This window comes from Melanaphis sacchari, unplaced genomic scaffold, assembly GCF_002803265.2.
Source record: "Melanaphis sacchari strain LSU unplaced genomic scaffold, SCAv2.0 Contig0_pilon_pilon, whole genome shotgun sequence".
In the NCBI taxonomy this organism is placed as follows: Eukaryota; Metazoa; Arthropoda; class Insecta; order Hemiptera; family Aphididae; genus Melanaphis; species Melanaphis sacchari.
This window is the reverse complement of record NW_020270366.1, coordinates 18,244,849-18,268,625: the sequence shown is the minus strand read 5'-3', so window position 1 is coordinate 18,268,625 and position 23,777 is coordinate 18,244,849. Positions and strand designations below refer to the sequence as shown.

General features: G+C 26.2%; 1 protein-coding gene across 1 annotated transcript; it reads left to right on the top strand.

Annotated features, from left to right (window-relative positions):
- The first annotated feature begins 18,169 nt into the window (after window positions 1–18,169).
- On the top strand, window positions 18,170–23,444 carry LOC112593084. The gene is made up of 3 exons (XM_025337346.1): window positions 18,170–18,486; window positions 18,593–18,863; window positions 22,860–23,444. The coding sequence occupies exons 1-3, from the start codon at window positions 18,337–18,339 to the stop codon at window positions 23,201–23,203; spliced, it is 765 nt and encodes a 254-aa protein (XP_025193131.1). The 5' UTR covers window positions 18,170–18,336; the 3' UTR covers window positions 23,204–23,444.
- Window positions 23,445–23,777: the final 333 nt, after the last annotated feature.

Sequence of the window (23,777 nt, the reverse complement as noted above, 5' to 3'; positions counted from 1 at the left end):
TCGTTCGAACGGGTAAAACATTGATAGACCACGTACCAACCGTAATATAATTACTATACAGCTCAAAATTTGTGTGATAGAAATTAAATTGTCGATATTAATCGAATAACGTATTTAATTAATAAGAAACTTTTAAATTGTATGCATATGGTCATAAAACAAACATGTCATATTCGACAATAACGAACAACGCATGGTATAATTGTATGCATGTAATGTATAATGTGTTCGCATATCACGCGATGACGATGCGCATTTCACGACGTAAACATAATATATTATCGTTAATAGTTTAATCTCCGACGAAGTGAAAAATGAAAAACAATTTCGGAGCTATTACTTATTAGCTTTGAAAAGTTGCAATGAGTTATGCACAATAAAGCAAAATAAAACGAGCGCCTTAATTGAAACGTCACATCGCCGCAGAGAATATTATATTTTATTGGGGTCGTAAAATTATATTACAATGTAGGTGAAGAAAAAAAAATATGACAAAACTCGTTGACTTAAACTCTATAAATAATATAATATATTATAATAATATGTAAACCTAATAATTATTTTTAATCCAGAATTTGTAGGTCAGCGTTAATAGCGTTTCAAACAAGGTACTGGACGTATTGAAATCATGTAGTTCTCGTTATTTAACGGGATACGGTCCGCAATACGTGTTCGAATCAAACAAACGTAGGTACGTAAATATTAATTTTATGCGCCATATTCTTAGGTATATTATTATTATAGTATGCAAGTTGGTCCGAAACAGCTAGACGCGCGTACACTATAATATACCAATACCATTATTATTATTATTATTTTACCCATCATGATTATGGCAACATAAACATATTATTATTAAATCGAAGACCTAACCCGTATCCGATTTGTTTCGTGTACCGAATATTGGTCTCGTGCGGAGTCGACGATTATAACATTATAACGAATCGAATTTAAATACACACGTGTATTATATTGATATATAACGATTCAATAGAATAGTTCAATTCAGATCGCCATAATTCACAGTTCGTTTTAAATAAAATAACCCCAAATAAACGTCTGTGAACTTTCATATATTTTTATCTACATACACCTATAACATAATATTATGTGTCAATGTGTAAAGCGTATAAATTGTAAGATAACTTCAAGAGAAAAAAAAAAATTGTTATGTCGATGTAGATATGGGTCTATTGATTCAATAATTTTTCCCGGAGTGAAACGGAATAGTAGACTTTTGCACAGTATATAGCAGTTTTTGCAGTACCAGAAAACAGAAATAACGCATTGTGGGATAGCGTATTAAAACATTAGAAAAAATAACATACCGTTTTTATAAATAGTTACTCAATATTTTAATTTTGAACGGGAGTTAAAATATACCCATGGTTTTTATAATGTACGAAAAAAGATCAAAACGAAATAACCTGGTCATCATCAATCACCACGAATTTAAAAAAAAAAAAACATTGACAGATTTTTATAACTGTAACAAAGGTATAATATAATATTATAATAGAAAAAAGTCATTATTAGTTTAGATTTATTTCAGATTAGAAACGATTAAAGTGATTTTATTTATGTTATGTTGCGTTGTTAATGAGTTGTTGGATTATATTTTATAATTTATTTTTATTTTTTAACTGATGTAATTTTTAATTTTATTTAATAAACTTGACAATTTAATCTAGATTTCTCGTAAGTAATTATCAATATAATTAAAAAAAATCAACATAAATCAATAATAATAATTTTATACAAGCGTTTGAAGTTAGAATCACGAAAATGTACGATAAACATGATTTAATTCGCAATTTTTAATCACAAATTCTATACATATTTTGCTTAAAATAATTCTAAAACAAAATTTAGTATTATTCTATAAATACATTTTATGAACGTCTAAAGTTCAAATGTTGATGAAATTGGATATTCGTGCATAAAATAACGATTTAAATTCAAATAATATGAATCTTAGAAACTTTAAACATTCCATTGTTACATTTACCATAATTTTTTATACTCATTAAATTTAAAAAAATAATACTCAGCCAGAGTAAATAAAATAATAAGTATTTACAATAATTTTTCTTTGATATTTTTTTATTTTTTTAGTGTGATGATAAAAATGTTTAAGCTTCCTAGAAAAGCTTAACAATTTATTAAAATATCCTGTATATAAATAGTTCTTATAGTAATTTGAATATTTACAAAATACATATACATAAAAGATTTATTTTTAACTGTTCAAAGTTCAAAATTTTATTAATATTTCGTCAAAATTACGAAAATTAGTTAATAATTTATTACTCACATAAAAGTCATATAACCATGAGTGATTTAAATTTTTATGATTAGAAATAATAATAATAATAGTTTTGTATTGATTCAAAAAATATTATTTGTAGTGACTTGAAAATTATATGATATAAATATTATTTTAATATCTCACAATACATAATGATATTTTTCTTAAATATTTTGATTAATTTTAAGCCTTATTATACCGTGAAATTATTTTTAACCCCATTTTACATTAAGTCGATATTAAATTAAGAGTTAATAATAATAATATTATATGATGATTATAAAGTATAATATACACAAATATACAATCATAATTATTAATAATATAATTAATGCTTTTTTGATATAAATGTTTTCGACAAAAATTAATCTTGTACGATAAGTATTATCACGTGGTAGTAAAATAAATGAATACAAGAGCATTCTAGATATATAATAATATATTTGGTAATAAAAATAGATATACAGTAAATTTACTAAGAATCTTTTTTTGTATACAATAATTTATCATTGAATTTAAAATATGTTGACTAGGAATATTCGGTACCTACTCTATGGCAGTAAGAGGTAACCTACTTGTATATTCCTACATTTTAATTCCTTATATTGATAAAAAAAATACTTCATCAGCATTTTAATATACAAAAGTCAAATTTAGAACTAGTATTTAACTTTAGTTATAATTTATAAGTAATCAAAGTATAGATTAGTAAAGTATTGAATAGATATTTTGCTATGCAAATCTGTGTCACCCCATTCCACTTCTCTAAAATCCAATTACTTATTACTATTGGTTATAAATACTTATAATAGTCTATGTTATAACAATGAATACTAATTATCATTATTTACTGAAAAAATAATCACTATATGTAGTATAATAGTTAGTCACAAAATTTATCCAATATATTCTTGATGATATTTACGTTAAAAGAATATATTTACTACCTTTATTCCTTAAAAAATTAATGAACCATGTGTAATGAATTAATTATGAATAATTATCTACAACCTATTTTAATATGGTATTAAACTTTACATATAAGTATTGCATTCACAAAATATTTATATATTTTTTTAATTATGAATAATCGTATTTTTTTTTCAAAAAATCTTATAAAATTAATATTGTTAAGTTAATTAAACATTAATTACTATAAATTATGCATTTTTACGAGGAGAAATAACAGTTTTAAGCACGAACAGGACACAGTAACTAAATGTTAGGCACTCAAGCGGAAGCTGGTATGATTACATTACATGCACTTAATAAGGACGATAATCGTTTTAAATTTAAATTTTTAGTGGGCTAATTTTACCTAAACTTAGTCAAAAAACAGAAGTTAATAATATATCTCCTGAAAAAAATCTACTTAGGTGATCATAAAATATTAATAATATATTATTATTTAACTACTAATATGTCATTAAAATCGATCGTTCTAGAAAATCATCAACCATAATATAATAAATTACATTAAAAGTGTCCACAAGGTTTAAAAAGTTAGTTAACTAATGTTACCTTTACTGATCCGTATGTCGTTACCTCTTGATGAGTATATAAGAAGTATGTATTTTGTAACTAAAGGATTTAATTATTTTTAAATTGAAACATTATGAAATTCACAGCACAATTAAAAAATGATCTGTTAATTTTTAATATTAACATTTTAAATACCGTTAAATTTTTTGAATTTTTTAAATATCTCAAACATTTTATCTTGGCACAGGACCATAATATTTATTATTTATTTTATTGTTTTTATAATATATTACAATATAATTACAAATATTTTTTTTTTTTTTTTGCTAAGATAATTTATAAGCCAATGAATTATATATTTAAAAAAGATATTTTTTTTAAATAAAAATTCAAAATCTTTTAATAGGCCTTTATATTATTATGGTTCATTTTTAATTACTATCAAGAAAAATAACTATAAAAATATAATGCAAACTAATAATTATTCTAATAACTATTACAATAAAATTCTTTGTCTGGTATTCTTCTTTTAAAAACTTAAAAAAAAAAAAAATCAAATAACGTATTTTATTTAGAGCCACTGCATCTGACGAACATCAATACATTATTAAATTATCTGTAAAACATGTAAAATATAGTATCATGTCTGATATAATTATAATATATATATTAAAATTTGCAGTTAAAAATAATAGTTATCTTAATTATAATTACTTAAATAATTATATGACTGCAAGAACATTGGTAGATTTATTTATTCGCATACACGGTGTGTAAAAATTTAATATTTCCCTTGTAAAATCCTATGTCATACAAAACGAAATAAACCAATTCATATCAATATCATATTATTGAACGATACAACAAGAGTAATATTGTGTCATATTAAATGGATCCGTAGGAAACGTCCGTTGTCATACAGTGTCAATTAAATATCGTTAATGTTACCTTCGTGAATTTGTATCTATTGTTATTTATTTACGATACTTACTTATATGAGTATATTTAAATCAAGTTACTATTTTAAAAAATAGGTACACGTATATAATATGGAATGAGTTCAATACTAATAACTATTATTATTATTATTATTACTATTATTATTCAATCAATAGATTTTTATATTTTTAACATTTATGTATACACTGTTACACACTTACACTGGGGACAAAAAATAATAATATTTTGAGAACAACAGAGAGACGTCCATAAATAATCAATCAAAATAACTCATCAGAAGAAATTTTTAATAACTATTATTTGATTTATTATAATATTGTAGGTCATGCTTTTCATTTTTTTAATTTATTTATTTCATTGGCCCGTTTTAAAATTTATGAGAATAAAATTCAATTTAATTTTTGATTTTAACACAATATTGTTGTTCATATTTTTACACCCTGGTATTTTAGATATAAAAAAAATATAGTATATTTTATTATTTCATCGAAGATTATAATAAAAAAAATATAATTCAAAATATTCTTTAGAAATGTATTCGTAAGGTTTTGTATTTATTTTAAACAATATAATGTACTAATATGTTATTAAAGAATAATTTAACAAACATTGTGCTGAGTTATAAAATTTTCTTTTCTTGTGTTAATCTTGCTTTGTTCATTTAGGTGTATGACGTTTTTTTTTTTAAATGTATAAAATACGTGATACCTGATTAGCAATATTTGGATTAGCAACATTTAGGAATGATAAGTATAACTATGATGTGGAAGTGAACTAAGAAGGAACCAACCACGTTGTCACGTTTATCATTGTTAAATCCTAAACCCCAATTTTTGTATGTACTTAATAATGACGTAGAATATTATATTTGTTTTATAGAAAAACAAGGTGTTGGTATATGCAGCATATAATACACATATGACTTTTATTTTCACTATTTAAAACTCAAGAAAAATTACATTTTCAATTTCGTAACTATAATGCTAAAGCAACCATATTAACGACGCTATAATAATATTCGAAATTTATTATTATTTACTTAAAATATAATTGTATAAAAAGTATGTTTATTGATAAAATATCTAAAATCTAAACCGTAGTTATATAAATGATACATAATAATAATAATTATACGTCAGTAATATATTATGTTATAGCTAATAAACTGTTATCCTGGAATCATAACTTAATCAATATATAACCGTATAAATCGTATAAATTCACTTATTTTCTTAAGGAATAAATGTATTTCAATTGAAAGCTTTGCTTAAAAATTTATAAATAAAAATTGAATTGTACTAATTTGGGGAGGCGTTCAAAATCCCTACAATGATAATCCCGATTGGCTGAAAGTCCGCATCAAAATATTAACAGTTTAAAACCCAGATAAAATACAATATCTTTGTCTTATCTTATCTTGTAAAAATTTAATCTAGTAAACAATAGAAAATTCTCAATTATTTACTCTAAGTGATCAATTGAATATTTCAAATGAACAAATGTATTTTGGTATGTCAGTTGTATAGTGCTGTATTGGTATAGTACTTATATTATAAAGTTTACTATTAACATATTTGAAAATGAGTGTAAGTTGTCAAACAATCATATCCTAAAAAGAAAATACTGAAATATGTACCAAGGGATATTCAATAAAAAAAGATAAAAATCGCAAGGATGTATTACCTATCGATTATTATTTCCAATAATAAATATAATAAAATAATATATTGTATAAATATATTATAAATTTATTTGTGTTATTAGATTAAATTATTGAATAATAATTGACGAATTTAATAATATATTAAATGATCTATAAATATAATTAAATCTTAGGGTAATTAGTAATATTGTATTCTTTTTGTTTTTAAATTACATTTTTAAACAATGAATATAATATGCCAACAGGATTGGTGATATAGTCAATATTATTTAAACTGTCGAGATTTTGATGTCGAGCTTTTGGTCCGGGTCCAATAAATTTGTATTAATTTACTCCTATACTTAATTGATCTAGAACACTTGAATATTGTAGTTTGGATATAGCAAAATTATTTTGAATACAACGATATACTTATCTGTCATAACCTAATCCTAGCGGAATCAATGCAAAGTTATTACACACAAATTTATACTTATCGTTTTATTCAAATTAACTATAACAACGACAAATAAAAATTAAATAGAAAATATTTTAAATATAACAATATAGTAAATAGTTTAGAAAATAATTTCTACATAATTTTACTTTTATACCAGCTAATCTTATAAAATCACATAAAATATTGTTATTTATTATAATAAAACGGGACATACAGTATAACTGTATTATTTATTATTTAATATGACAAGTAAACATTATATTTGCCTATACGTCGCACCGTATCATGATCCATTTTGATCGCATGTTGGGAAGTATTTCTAATACAATTAAGGGTTTTATTACTTGTTAACAAACTATTAAAAAAACATTATTAAAAATATTAGTATTATGTATCAAAAATTTAAAATTGGAATTATCATTTAAATATTTGTATTGATAATAAATTATAACATTTTTTCAAATATTGTATATACACAGTAATCACAATAACATTATATTTTTATTTATTTAAAAAAAATTAAAGCAATATTATAAGTGCAATGTAACTCTCTAATATGAAATGTTTTTGAAAAGTAATTTCATCGAATAATTACCATAACAACCATTGCTAGAATATTTTTGAAAATTTTAAAATTGATAGAAAGAGATTTCAGATATTAGATGAAGAGCGTGCGTTACTAAAAAAGAACAATATAAAATAATAAGATTAAAATGATAATTACTATTAATTATAATAAATACAAATGAAATTTTACTTTGTTAATTAAATAAAACTTAGAATTACACTTTATTTGACATATTAGATAAGGTATCTAGATAAATTTGTCTCACTTATTTAAGTTATTTAAATATTACTGGTTATAACATATTTATACATAATATCACTCGTACATCAAATTTTAAAATACTATCTGTGAAAATATGGAAACTATTTACAAACATTATTTTTATCGTAATATCAACAAATAAATATAGTTATCGTTATCCCAAGTCCAGCTATTTGGAATGAGGTCTTTGATCCAAATATTTATTCCCGCTGTTAAAATATATAGAGACGTATAATATCTATATCCCGCTGCTTTCATCATCCGAACGAGTAGTTTTTACAATATTTTGTAATTCGAAACACACTTGTCACTTCTATTTTAATCCGTTAAATATATTTTCATTGTCCTGAAAAAAGAACGCTATGTCACTTTTTAAACGATAAAAAACATTTTACTGTCAAAATCGATTCATTCTTATTGGAATGTATCCCATTCACCAACATTCGTTTAAACCGAATTATTATTTTTTGTATATAATTTATTCGGAAACTTTCATTTTCATTCATAATTTATCTGCTATTACTGAACATAATATACGAGTACATGCAATAATTAACCAAAATCAAATATTTTCAAACCAATCAATATCTATAGATGTATAATTTTATCATACTTACTTGATTGATTTGAATCTATCGTATTTTTTCAGTTTTCAAGTAATTAATGTGAATAAAAAAATGCAACATCTTATGCTACTAATCGTATAGCTACTAATATGCATTATCATAAAAATATTTTGAAATAAAAAATTTAAAAATTATGATATTGTTATGTCATGTATTGTTGGTAACTTAAAAATAAATATATATATATATATATTTTAGTTCTTATAACTATGATATACTGTTTCTTAGGATAATATTATAAAATAATAAAACATAATGTTGCATTTAAGTTAAGATCGATTACAGTTAATGATTGATCGAATTTGTCATAATGCACTACTAAAAATTGTTATGTAATATTATCCTAAACAAATCACTTTAAGACGCCTTAGAACGTTTCAATATATTAATCAAAACAATGGACTGACAAAGAGATAGATACACTTTCAACTAATTAAATCTAATAGATTGTTTATAAAATTATATTTTGCTTAAGATATTATAATATTATAGATTGATTAGGTCACAGATAAATAATTTATTATACAAACATACATCGATTACAACTGATATAAATTATGACTCTATTACTGATCGGTAACTTTTAAGTTAAAAGTGTGTTATAAATTATGATTCACTATAATAGAATAAAATTGATCGCTTTTAAGTTGTACAGTGTAAATAGATTAAAATATTAAGGTATTGAAAATATCATAGTATAATATTTTGATTGCATAAATATTATTAAATGCATAAATATTAATATGTTATATTTTATTTTAATTAATTTTAATTTATTAGAATACCTATAATGATCACAATAAAAGAAAAAATGGAATTTATTTCATTTATGATAAAAATGTTATTCATTTATTTACTGGTGCGGAGAGTCTAAGCCTAAAGCGGAAATCCAAAATTATTTAATAATAGAATTTAACTGTGTAAAAATTTCGTAATAATAGCTGCGATAAAATATTTAAATTGTAGACGTTGATTTTTTTTGTCCGTTTCACTATTATTTAAAGGATGACGGAAAACTGAATAATACTTACAATTACAATAAAAAAATGTATTTATTATTTCACTTTTCTATGGATAATTTCTATTAAATAATGGCATTGTTTATGAACGCGGAAACACGTTTTGAATGCATAAGTAATAGTACCTTGAGAATGTAACAAATCAAAATATAAACAGCCGAACACATGAATAATGGTGACGGACCGGAACATGTTTTGTGTCGTCTTCTGGGACATATTGTGATGATGTTAAATGAAAAGATTCTCTGGTTAAAAGTAAAAGTAAACATTATCAGGGAAAAAAGCAAATGAAAACAATATTTCAAAATGATTAGCTTCATAATATGATGGCTTTCTATATGTGAGTTAAACGACAAAAGTTAGTTAACTGTAGAAATCCGTTAGTGTTAAGAGAAATATGATGCTATAGATTAGTATATACATTTGATTCAATAAGTTGAATTTTTTATTTTACTTAAGTGTATTGAGTATCAGTTTTCATATTTTTTTCAATAATGATATTAAAATTCTTCAGAACCAATTAATTACAAATTATAATGACAATGTATTTTTAAATTTCAATCTGAATTATAAGAACACAAAAATATTGATTATTTGAATTTAAAATATGTATTATAAATATTAATAAAATATTAATATTATTATAATATATATTTATCGATCTGAAATACTAGAGATATATTATAAATAATAAAATAATATTTAGTTAACACAATGTGAAAAAATGTGTACTTAACTTAAAATTATAATAAAGTCATTCGTCAATCGGTATACTTTTTATAATTACATCGTGGTAAATAATTAATAGTAACACCGTATTAAAAACACATAGTCATAGAGAATTAAAATCTCCATGTGTAATAATCCGATAGTTATTAATAATAATAAAAGAGAAGAGTCTTTCCAACCTTAGAGTGAACACCTATAGATAAAATCAATTCTATTCTAACTTCAACCAACCAACTCATGATTTAATATTATTGTGAGCAATGTACTAGAAATTAAAATAACTTTATAAGTTCCATAAGAAGAAATAAATTACATTAACTATCACAAGCTATCACGAACGAAAAATCATATACTGTCTCTGTGATAAATGACGATAAAATATAATATTTTGATTTAATAATTCGTTCATTAATGCATTAGTCTTATGTATATTATGATGTATGTGTACATTTTTATAATATTATATATTTTGTATTACCCTTGGTGGATTTGCCTATTATCATAGATCTTAAAAAGATGAAATTATATTTTAGTATTATGTCTAATAATACATAATATTATTTTCATCATATATATGGTATTTCTATAATAGAAATACAAGATTAATATTGAGAATATACTGAAAATTGTTTTAAACATGATTGTAAAATTAAAATTAAAAACATAAAATGTTTTATGTTATTAATTATTTATGAAGTCAATAAGAATATATGATAAAAACATTAATTGAGCTTCCTTGGAACTAGTAAAATGTTCAATATTGTTTATTTTGTACAGTATAGTAATAAAGTATTAACTTTTTCGTCCATAAAGTTTTGAAAATATTCTGCATACTTGTCGCACAAATGTATTTAATATGTATCAAGTACTTTAAATACTATAAAGTACTTTAAGTTCTAATATATTAATAATACATAATACAAATCATAAATTTACGAGAGCTGCAAAAATGATAATTAAATTACAGAAAAATCACATTGTTGAGCCCCATCAAAAATCAATTTAAAAATACGATAATTGATCACTTTTAGATAGACAACACGTGTTCAACATATCCACAAAAGTAAACCTAGCTATATTATAACTTGAATGAAACTATGTAACAACTAAAGAAAAGCGAAACAAAATGAGTGGCTGACATGACACCTGAATCACTGTGACATTGTTCCAGTCTTGAAACATTTGTAATTATGTTAAACCTAAATTGATATTGAGTATAACTTTTAGAACTTGTGCACAGCGATAATTTTTTGATTTTTAAATTATGAAAATTTCAACTCAATGGCTCTGTTATAGTATTACAGCGCTCGATTTTAGTTATTTTATAATAATCAAATAAACATTAATTGAAGAAAATTGAAACATCCCACTATTGATTAAAGTAACAATAAAATAATCCTTAAACCAATAATCCATCTTGACATAACATAATAGAATCTTTCTAACAAAACCATAAATTATGTGGTTTTTTTAAATCTATTGTTTATAGAAATTATCGATACAACTCACACGTTATTTATATTATACCGTAAAGTTTTTATTAAAGCACAAATATGTAACATACGTTGAATAACTTTGTCTATAAATTGTGGTGATCGTTAACTCTCAAATCCCAGAGTACTTAGTGAAATGTAGTTTTAATTAAATAATAATCAATTTTCTCATTCAATCAATTATTCTCGTTTGGCTACTATCCGTGCATAAGTCAGTAAATGTTTCACACATAGAATGAATTTTCTATCAAATTTGATTAGCACATGACGGTTTTCTTTTATAGCAGGTATATTATACATATTTTACTGTCCCAATGCAACGGTACAATACAGACCACGGCTATTACTTTGTAGTATACGTTTTTGCAATTACAAACATAATGTATCTAAACGTGTTATATTATGCTATCATTGACATGGAGAAGACGTACACTGATATAATGAGCATAATATAATATTTGATCGGCAAATGGTTTTATACGGTCTATTCAAATATGTGACAATTCATACTATTATTATTATTATAATCGAATTATTATAAGGGACTATTCTTTGTCTTCGCGCGAACAGAAAATGACGTGATATAGAAAATGAATTTGACATTCTGTTTTCGTTCATTGCTTGTATTTTAACTAAACACGCCACACATGTACCATAAATATTTTCACCAGCTCCGACACTAAAACGTGTCATTTTCGCGGTTAATTAATCACATCACACATAGTGTAGACTTGTATCAATGAAAACTAAATTAGTGTAGATACTAGATAATATTAAATGTAATATGAAAACGAAAATTTCAAGAAAAAATATTAATTGATCTGTTTTATACAATTATTTATGATCGTGATGTATTAAAACGCCAACTTTATATCATGTACAGTACTATCAAGATTTTTTTTCAGTTATGATTAAAATCAGTGTTCAAATTCATACTATATTGTCATTAAAACTCATGTATCACTATTAACAGTGTTTACGAATTCAAAAATTCCTGACTTTCAATCGTAATAATTATTGGAATACTAGAAACTCTATAGTGTTTTAAATTCGATAATGTCTTATTACAAAATTGAACGATATGATTTTCGGACCAAATTGACAATCAATTCAAATTGGTCTAAAATAATTGATTTACTCAATATATATATATATATTTTTTTTTTGATTTTTGATTAAAAAACATAAGTTAAGTTGATTGGACAATAATCAATAAGTTTCTAAATGTAATCCCCAAGTGCAAAAGAATAATATTGAATGTACCATTAACGTGATAAATATAATATTCCAAAAAATGTTTGCCATAACCAGGCCTAATAATTTGTTCTTTTATGTGCGAGTTCCAATAGATATCGTGAGAAATTCCCTACGGTCATTTTTGTATTATATTATAATTTAATTATCAAACCAATATTTAGGTCATTTATAATATCACATATTATTATGGTTACAATATGTATACACATGTTTTAGATATTTAATAAATATACGTATATCGGTATCGATAATTTCGCATAAATAATCACTATAATAATCTTCAGAGCGGTTGTTCTATAGTAGTATTATTTTAAAAGTTTTAAGTTGATGTTTTAGTGAATATCTAATATTTTTTCACGGCTGTAAAGTATATTTTTAATTCTCTTACTCTTTGTATAAATATTATTTAATTATTTCACTTTGTTGTGTATACTTTAAAAATTAAACAGAGTACAAAACAATCACATGTGAAACTGATCTCAAGATAGTCACCGTGATATCATTGGTCTGGAAAAGAGTGGATAGACACGCGCGTACTATTAATTATACATATTTATTTTAAAATCATCCGTCGGAATTCATCGTATTTTAAATTTCATGATGACTTCTGTATGAAGACAAACATAAATAAATACTGAGTGAATGCATAAAGTTAAGAACTTGACGATATAGTTGTAATACTATAAATATGCGACCATCGACTACATGTCCGTATTCATTTGTGGTCGACTGCCTTTTGCACAGCTCAGTGATCACTAGTAATTATTGTTGATCTGTAATCTGAATTTTATTATCACAAAATTTTTTATATACATACACACACATATATATAAATCATGAATCCATGAATTTTGTCGACGCTGTTGATCGTTTTTTCTGTAAAACTTACGTATGTGCATAGTATGTATGTATGTATGTTATAATAATAATATTTGTTTGGATACACACAGGAGCATAGATAGCTTGATCACGCAAGTATGATCTCTATAATATATTAATATATATATGTCGTAGGCCATATGGATAATTAGTTTTTTTGCGAAAAGACTAGGCTCTTGACAATGGGGTAGCCTGTTTGCAAACTATGTATTATTTTTCCAAACAACCTGCTGTTTTTCAGGCTCATTGCATACATACTAACGACAATTAAGCCTTTTAAGAATTACAATCATTTTATAGTAATAATAATTTGACTATTGCATTACTAGTTTTATTTTATATTACTAACTATATTATGTAACATGTAAACTGAACTATTATGTTATTGTATTATAAGTACATTAATTTTTTTTTCTACAATTTTGTTAATATTATATTTTGAATGTCTAATGGTCCACAATTTACCTTTGAAATATTGACTAAAATATAACTGCTAACTTCAGTTATAGCTAATTTCTTATCGCTATTTCTATATCATTTTTTTCTGCAGTCAATATTCCAAAAGTAGTTCGTGTACTATCAGACTATAGACAAAAATAAAATAATGTGCCTATAATACAATAATATAATAATTCAGTTAACATGTTACATACTCGTATATGGTTAGTAATATAAAATAAAACTAGTATGGTCAAATAATTATTACCATAAAATGATTATAATTCTTAAAAGACCTAACTGCTGTTAGTTTGTATGCAACGAGCCTGAAAAATAGCAAGCTGTTTTGAAAAATAATAAATAGTTCGCAAACAGGCACCCCATTGCAAAAAGTCTAGTCTTTTTGAAAAAAAAAACTAATTATCCGTATGGTCTACAACATATATATATATTATAATTAGATATGTCATATATTATGGAAGTCAAATGCTACTAATGAACGCTGCGTTCGAAAATTATTTTTAGACCATATTATATAAGTATAATATTACCGCTATTATACTGTTTTACAAAGAAATAAAATTTCTAGTCTTTAGACATCTGAGTATTTTGCTGAATTTTGGTGTGATTAAAAAGAACACATAAATAAATAGTTAAAACTAAAACTAAATAGTTCTTTTCACATGATTTTGAATCTTGTATTGTACTTACATTGATGTTGGTATATGATGCATTATTTTAAGATATGGACTTATAAATCATAATAATATGACGCGTTGATTTTGAACACTATTATTTAAATATATCAAATTCAGAGAATATTACTAATAATATAAATATTATATTATAACATGAATTAACCTTAAAAATAGATGTTGGACCATTAGTTTTCTTAGATTATAGAATTGTTTTATCGTGTGAATTAAAATTATGAGTATATTGTTATTGTATAATTAAATTATGAGCTAAAATTGAAATCCTACATAGCAGAAACGAGTTTCCAAGTTTTTAAATTTTACCAGACGGAAACAATTAACAGTATTTATATTTTTAACGGGCATTTTTTAATATTTTCTTATATAATGTAATCGCAATGAAACAGAAACTGTGCTTACCGTGTGAAACGTTAAATTTTTATTTCAATTTTAGACGATATTAATTACAATAGCAATTATATGACTGTGGGCAGAATAGTTCCATCGAAAGTGTTTAATTCAAATCAGGTATAATTTGTATGTACGGTATATAGTACACCGGCGTCACTAATTCAATTATTACAGACTTTTTGTTTCGTGTGCATGCAAATATTATAAAGTACATGGTGTATAACATTTTTATAGGTATAATGCGTATACGATATTATAATGTAAGCCTATGCGTTAGTTCCAATTTCTTGTGACCTTATTCCGACACCCTGAAGAATATAACTACACATAATTATCCAGTGTTTTGTGAAATGATATTGTTTGTTTTTGCACACAATTTAATTATAAAGGTGAACATCGCTACGGGGAATCATATTTTGCTTAATTAGGACTGGCGCATGCATTGTTGCCGGTAGCCGCACGCCCGGACACTGAACACAATGAACGACGAATATTTTTCTGGTACGCATAATTGAATATAATTTGCTTATGAAAACAAACCTATAGCTGCTGTTAGTATGTGAGCATAGACAGGTAACTAGGTAAAAATAATATCCGACGCGGATATTATAAACATGTGTAGATATATCGAAGGTATTTTCTAACTTGAGAAAACTTAACGACTTGGGAAGACTTTGAATAGGACGAACTGATTTTCTTAAAATAAAACGTAACCTCCGACATAATTCAATTTCATTGTGATAGTAATAATATGTTGCTATTACATAGAGTATTCGTGTAGATGGCTGAATATTGTCGAAAAATCAAATATGACAAAATTCTTTCGTGGCTTACACACGGTATTGTTAGAGTACGATAGATCATTAATTCAAATTTTCCTTTTTCTCGAACGTCGCCCAAATGTAAATGGCCGACTTATAATATTTATTAAAATATGCATCGTACAGTATATTATATACTATTTTAAACGACGTTGTAAGTATTGAAATATAACTGCAGCTTAAATAGTATGAGCAGGTATTGATAATAGTATTGCGATGTATTTAGTATGTACAATATTATTCAAATATGTGCAAAAAAATTTCAAGTTATCGTTCTTCTTTTTTTTTCTTTTAATCCTAATATCGTGAAAGTATACGAATGCATCAATTATATAGGGCTTAAAATTAATTTAATGAATTTACATTATGTAACGATACTCTAAACAATCTAATTTAATGTTTTGAGTTCATGTATAACAAAAATAAATGTATAAAAAATTATTTTGAGCAAATATATTAGTCAATATAATGTACAAAATAATAAGTGATAATGTTATACTTTTATTTATTCCATTTTGATGTACTAGATACATCATTATATAAACGCATAAATAAGTTTTTCAATATTCAAACACTATATTATGCATATCAATTCAAAATAATAAAACATAAACAAACGTAATTTGAAAATTATTTTTTATAATAAACGAAAAAATTGATTATTTAACCCAGAATCAGTAAAATACAGTTGTTATGTTATGTAAGAAATATATACTATAGTATAATAAATTAAAGTATTAATCTATAAATAGATTGAATTTAATACTTTTGTACTTGATGTTATGTTTAATATTAATGTTTATGTAAATATTAATTAAATATGAAATTTTGTATTGTATAGAACAATTTAGGTACTTCGACACCCCGAATTTGACTATCTATTTTGAATATAAGGTTTAAATTAATAAAAATAATATATGATTTTAATCTTAAAAATCAATGAAAATATTGAAAAAAATAAATGATAAATAATCATTGTATAGTATTATTTGAACATGAATAACAATTTATATACATGTAGAAAATAAGTACTGAGTAAACAGGAAAGTTTGTGATTTTGTTCTTTCACCGAGTAACTGTTAAGGTAAAGTCTCCTTAGACTTTAAAAAGAATAATACATAGTGTACCTATTTTAGGTACGTATGAGAATTAATTTTTTTTTACATGGAAGATACTTTCTCTTGCATTAAAGTCTCCAAGAAATGTTCCTTCATGTTGATCAAGTGCTCATCAAAGCACTAATTCACGCTAAAAGCTTTTAACATTAGTTTTAACAGTTAATGTATTTAGTTGGATAATAATATGTACTTTTCATAGAGTTCTTAACTACAGTTATGAGAGTAATTCAGAGAACGATGAAATTGCCATCCAACATATATTACGGTGCATTGCTACACATATAATATAATAATATATTAGTGTATTTTATCGTGAACATAAATGAAGATAATAATAATATAATATTTTCACCATCGTAAAATAATTGCTATCGTTGTCGTTATCTTTTTAGTTTCACGAACGTACACACATACGAGAAAATCGATTTAACAATAATCAGCGAAACGATATTCGAATATGATAATGACATCGTTTAGACACATACATATGTAACTCGATGCGAAAAATGAAAATAGAAATAGAGTGAAATGGAAAAATTTCATAGCAAACGCCCAAAAACCATTCACACGGTATTTTTGTGACTACTTAAGTGCGAAAATGGCCGGCGGCGAGTGCTCGTCATACATGGCCCCCTCGGGATTGCATACACACAAGACAAACAGACAATATATATATATAATATATATTATTTTCTCCTTCTCTCTCACACACGTGTACACACATACACACACATATATATCGGTCAAGCTCCATTTATCGTTTGACGATGACAATGGATGACGACGATGATGGGCGGCGCGAAAAATTATTATTATCGCGTCGTCGACGTCTTCTCTTGGTGGGACAACGTAGTGTAATTATGTTCAACGGGAAGTTATCCGGATGTGTTGTCTACGTGTGCGAGTGTTTGAGCGGTTGTGTAGGGCTATCGGCTGAAAATAGTCAGTGAAAATAAAATCTGGTGGGGCGAGTGGGGCGCCATATAAAAATCCTAAGGAACGTCTGTGCAGGGCAATTCATGGAAAAACCTCGTGCGCTCTGCTATACCATCGCAGCCGTGTAGTTTTACGATCATCGTCGTCGCCATAGTTTTCGTCCGTTGTGCCATAACCGATACTCGTCATATTGTCGTCATAAATTCGATTGATCAAACATAAAATTATCAGCAATGTCGAGATTTTTCGTAAAAGTCGTACTCGCGGTGGCGATCTCATCCTCGTTAGTAGCGGCTCAACAGCCTGAAGCTCGTAAAATCGATACTGGTCTCGGAGACTTTAAGGTGGTGTTCAAGGTGTTTCAAGACTGTTCAAAGGCACAGGTAAGTCGACAGTCCACTTCGGTGTCGGTAAATGACATTTAGTTTCGTTTCCACTAATGCCGCTGTAGTACAATAATAATACGAACGTAATCGTATTTGCTCGCAGTTCGGACCGTGTCTCAAACACAAGATATTGACAGCCCTCGACCGGATTAACGAACAACCAGAAATGGAATTGTTCGATGGCGTTCGATTGGTCAAAGATCCGGCTGTTGCTCTAAATGACGTTGCCGATGACATATCTTCAGCCAGGTCTGCTGGTGATGATGAGACTGCCAGTCTGGATACGCTGGTCATAAATAAAATTGTAAACTTTTTCAAAAGCCGCAGTCTTCAATTCAAACTTCTCGACAACGAATCTAGAGAAATGGCCGATGGTAAGCCTAGTAACTATTATTAAACGTAAACGTAGTCACTGATATTCCACCTATATTTCTATCGGATTTTATAAATTATAGATGAAGGATATAAAATTATTATTATAATAACGTTTTATACGAATAAATTTCGTAGGTTTTTTTTTTTGTGGCTTAATTTGATGCGTGATATTTATACCTGAGTATAGTATGGTAATATTATCAGTGAAAACTATTCGCGTTCATAAACGATAATATATTACTATGTAAATTTTATTCTGATCTTGATTTACCAAATATGACATTTTCATTGTTTAAGGAATCTGCATCAAAAATGTATCGACAATATTTTATAATAATTAATAATGCTTCGATAGTTTTATACACTAAAATCTTACTGTAATTAAAAAATTTTATCAAGTAAAATATTTAGTTAAATATTTTAACTAACATTTTTTTTTTAAACAAAACACGATTTAAATTAAAATTCATCTAAACCACTAGACATGTATTTAGTTTATTTTAATCAGTTTTATAGAATAAATTGTTTTTTATCATAGCATTTTTTTTTTAGAAGTATGTTTGTATAATATTATATAAACATAAGTTAAAATGTTTGAAAACTATTATCCCCTAATAGTATAACTAAATACGAATAAAAAACTTGATATTTTTTACAATTTTAAATAAATATAAATAATAAAAATGGCAATTTAAAAAATAAATAAATATTCTTTTAAATCCATCTCACGTAAAATACGCATTGATGTAATATCCAATTATACATAAAATATAAATTAATTTTTAACTAAAATCATACTGATTTAATATTTAATATTTCTATGTCTAATCAAAAGTAATCAATAGAAAAAAAGTAAAAATAATTAAGATCCGTTTAAAAATTAAATTCATTATATTATTATAGTTACAGACTTACAATCAATGTATAGTATGTTAATTTTAGATCTGAATCTGCAATAAACATGAATTTATTATAGTTTTGAAAAATCAGTATAAATCATAATTAGTGATAAACCATGCAAATCCCTTTCAAGTCTATAGTAAATAATTTACAAGGAATTAGAGTAGTATTGAGCAAGTTGTGAGTCTCGGGGCCACTAGTATATAATATATGTACATTTTTAAACTTACTAAAAAATTTTAGATAAATTGATTTCTAGAGTGTTGATAATATTATATTGTTTTATTATTTAATGAAAAAATAAAAGTAAATATCATATTTTAATGTAAAGTTTTAAGACTCCAAACACATGGTGGTCGTATAACATACGCCTGTAGAATCTAAATTTATTAAAAGTCGATCAAAAGTCTAAAAACGATAAAAACCGAACACGAAATTGATCGCCAAGTATATATAGTATTATATAGTGAATCGCTTTTGCTACAGCTGAAAAATGTGATCTCAGTTGACGTGTGTCAACGAAATGTTTTCCAACATATTATCATATTATTATCATTATATCTTTTACGTTAATTTTTTTTCCAACGAAATTTTTGATGAAAGTCTAAAAACGTTATCTTTTTTAAAAACTTTTTATCATCAACCAAACGATCAGACGCAATTTATATGATTGATTTTTTATTCAAGTACGGCAGTCGTATTTATTTTTCACTTTTTTACCGTCAGTACAAAATTCCCAAGCAACATTACTTAGAGTGTATATAAAATAATATTATTATCATCTGCCGCTGCATACCATGTAACGATCAATCGATATATTATTATTATTATCAATGCACCTAGTTCATTATTGTGCGTGCTCATATCGGTCCGTATATTTCCTTTACTTTATAATCGACTAGGTGACATCAATATTGTGATAACAATAGTAACAATTTAGTATTTTACTATAATACCTTTATATTATCATATTATTGTTATGGTATACAACACATATTATACGAATCAATGAAACTATATTATATTAAATTCTCCGCACGAGCATGCTTGGTGATTGCAGGTTGGCTGTAATTTTGATCAAATTTTCCACCCACTGTTTTTTACGTCGACGTTTAAAACTCATCGACTTCGCGAAAACTCTTAATTGTGCAGAATGTGATATTCATTATATTCATTAATTTAGGGTTGAAAATTGAATCATGCTTGATATTGTACTGTTGATTTTTCGTTCAAAGTTTTTTATTTTAAGGATCTCGTCCTATTCTTTGATTTTCATGACATTTCGATTTATTCTCGTAATTTTAGACCTAAGTTATTTCATTAGTGTTTTGTTATACAGTTTAAACGAGCGTATAAATATCATATCGGTGAGTAATTGAAAGTATGAATGATACTATGAAACATAGTATGACATATAATTTGATTTTCCCAAAGGCCATCGTCTACTAGTTCGTAGCGACGTCTATGAAAAACATATCGAAGCCCGATAATACGTATATTTTGTAGTATCTTACCTATAATAAAATCAGTAAATATCATATGCGTTAATAAGTATCTATTTTAAAAATAAAATCGACTTCACTATTTTAACTAATGTTAAACGGAATGATGACCTACCTCGCTCCCGAAATTAATTTACGCACGTCTGAACAAATATTGATAAGGATACGTCTCCACGACATAGTTTCCACATCGGTCGAATCTAACATTAATGAATTATTATTATTATTATTATTATTATATTACAACGTACCTGTGGCGTACACACATGTGAATCTATTCACACCGCAGCAGTATGCGATGACAGCGGAAACCGGGTCACAGATCGAATCGTGGATGGAGTCGCGATCGTCAAAAACGTCGTTTTAAAACAATAATTAATTTATTTATACGATGATATGTGATCTGACGATATGATTTTTTGACGGACAATCACCGAGCGCAGCCACCCATATAAATGATTATAATAATAAAACGATACGCCTACGCATCTCGACGGCCTGTGTAGCACACCACAGGCTCCTCCGATATAACAATGTCATTAAAATTTATCATTATCGACGTTCTCATTAGCTGTCGTCCACACACCCTCTGACAAGAGGTGTTACGCGTTTTCGTCTCGACCTGTATTTTTAAAAGTTGCCACCGCGTCGTCGTATCTATCGTCTATTCCTTTACTCAGTCACGTCAATCATTATCTATCTACCGATTGTCTGTATAGTATGGTTGAGCCCCGTATATTGTACAGATATCGGTCTTTCTCTTTCAATATTGTGTACTGCAGCGGTTCCCAGACTAAGGCGAGGCTTCATTGAGAGGAACAAACATTTAATAAGGGAAACCCGATATAAACATGAATATACGTATTGTACATTGTAGTACTTATATATTTATAAAATGTTTTGTTTCATTTATTCAAGGGAGGTGTGATTGATTTATTTTATTTTTGGAAACGCGTGAACCAAAAGTTTGGGAACCACTGGACTATACTGTATTGTTCATCGCTCATTTGCACACAGTTACGCCGAAAACCTTTTAACCTTATTCTTAATCATAATTTTACAATGTCCTCATACCTTTTAATAGTTCCTATTTTTCAAACTTTGAAAGTTGTTGTGATAATTGACGGCAAAGATATAAACATAATGTTATATAGACGCTCTAATATATTTTATGTGCATATAGTCCATAATAAACACATATTTCCTAACGTGTTTCGATTGACGATGAATGACGCGTATTCGCCATCAATTGTATCGTAACTAGACTCAAGGGATAACACATTTCGAATAAAATGTCGCTATAAATAGATAATATAGAACTTATACAATTTTTATTCTTCACATTATCAATATAATAAATTATTAAAATATAAGCTGAGTATTCACTACATCGCCTTTGCACTACATTTTCACAGTACGTTTTTCAACGGGACAAAACTGTATCATACAAATATTTGGTAGATTTGTTTCTCTAAACAAAAATCGTGCAATAACCTTGACATACAGCTAACCCTGCAAATAATATATATATGATGTAATTATTTTTAATGATTTTTTTTTAACTTTTTATTTTATTCTCCGTGATTAATTAAGGTCGCAAAAAGAGCAACAAATACAACTCGCTGCTTATGTACCCGTTTATGATGGGTGGCATGACCATACCGCTGGCTTTCGGCGTGCTCGCCTTGTTGGCCGGCAAGGCACTGATCATTGCCAAACTGGCGCTGGCCCTCTCCGCCATCGTGGGTTTGAAAAAATTGTTCAGTGATCAAGGGGGCAGCAGCCACGAGTACATCACCCACGGAGGCAGCGGTGGACATTACCGCCGAAGCCTTCCCGGCGAATCGATTTCCGCATCAAACATGGCGTACAGCTCATACATGCCAGTGTATGAGGAATCCATCCGGAGTACCACGTCCAACGCGATTCCTCTGTGATGAGTGACAATATAACGTTATTCGACTACATCATCCAATGTCTACTTCATATTCTATGTAGAAGACATTGGTTATTATTTATTGACGGATGGTATAACATTTATATTATTAACTAGCATTATAATTATTATTATTATTATTATTATTATTATTATTATTGTATTATTTATTTCTAATCGAATAAATTCGATTAGCCTTTATAACTTAAAATCTGTATTGTACTATATAATATACATGATATTATATTATATTTATTACAACCCTATCGATGTGTTCGATGACGACAACAATATAATATTTTAATATATTACATTTTATTATGTATTCCCCTGTAAAAATTATTGTTGTAGATTTCATTTTTCAGCATACCTCTCCGCTTTTACGACCACATAAATTATGTTTTGAAATCATTATCCATTTAAAAACGGTGTGCATTTGTATAAAAATCGTGTGGTTCTTTACGAAATACATCCGTAATAAGAACCTATATTTTACACTGCATAAAAAAATCCGTAACAATAACTATAGTGGATATATTCGTATTGGTATTATACAATATTTACTTTACAGATGA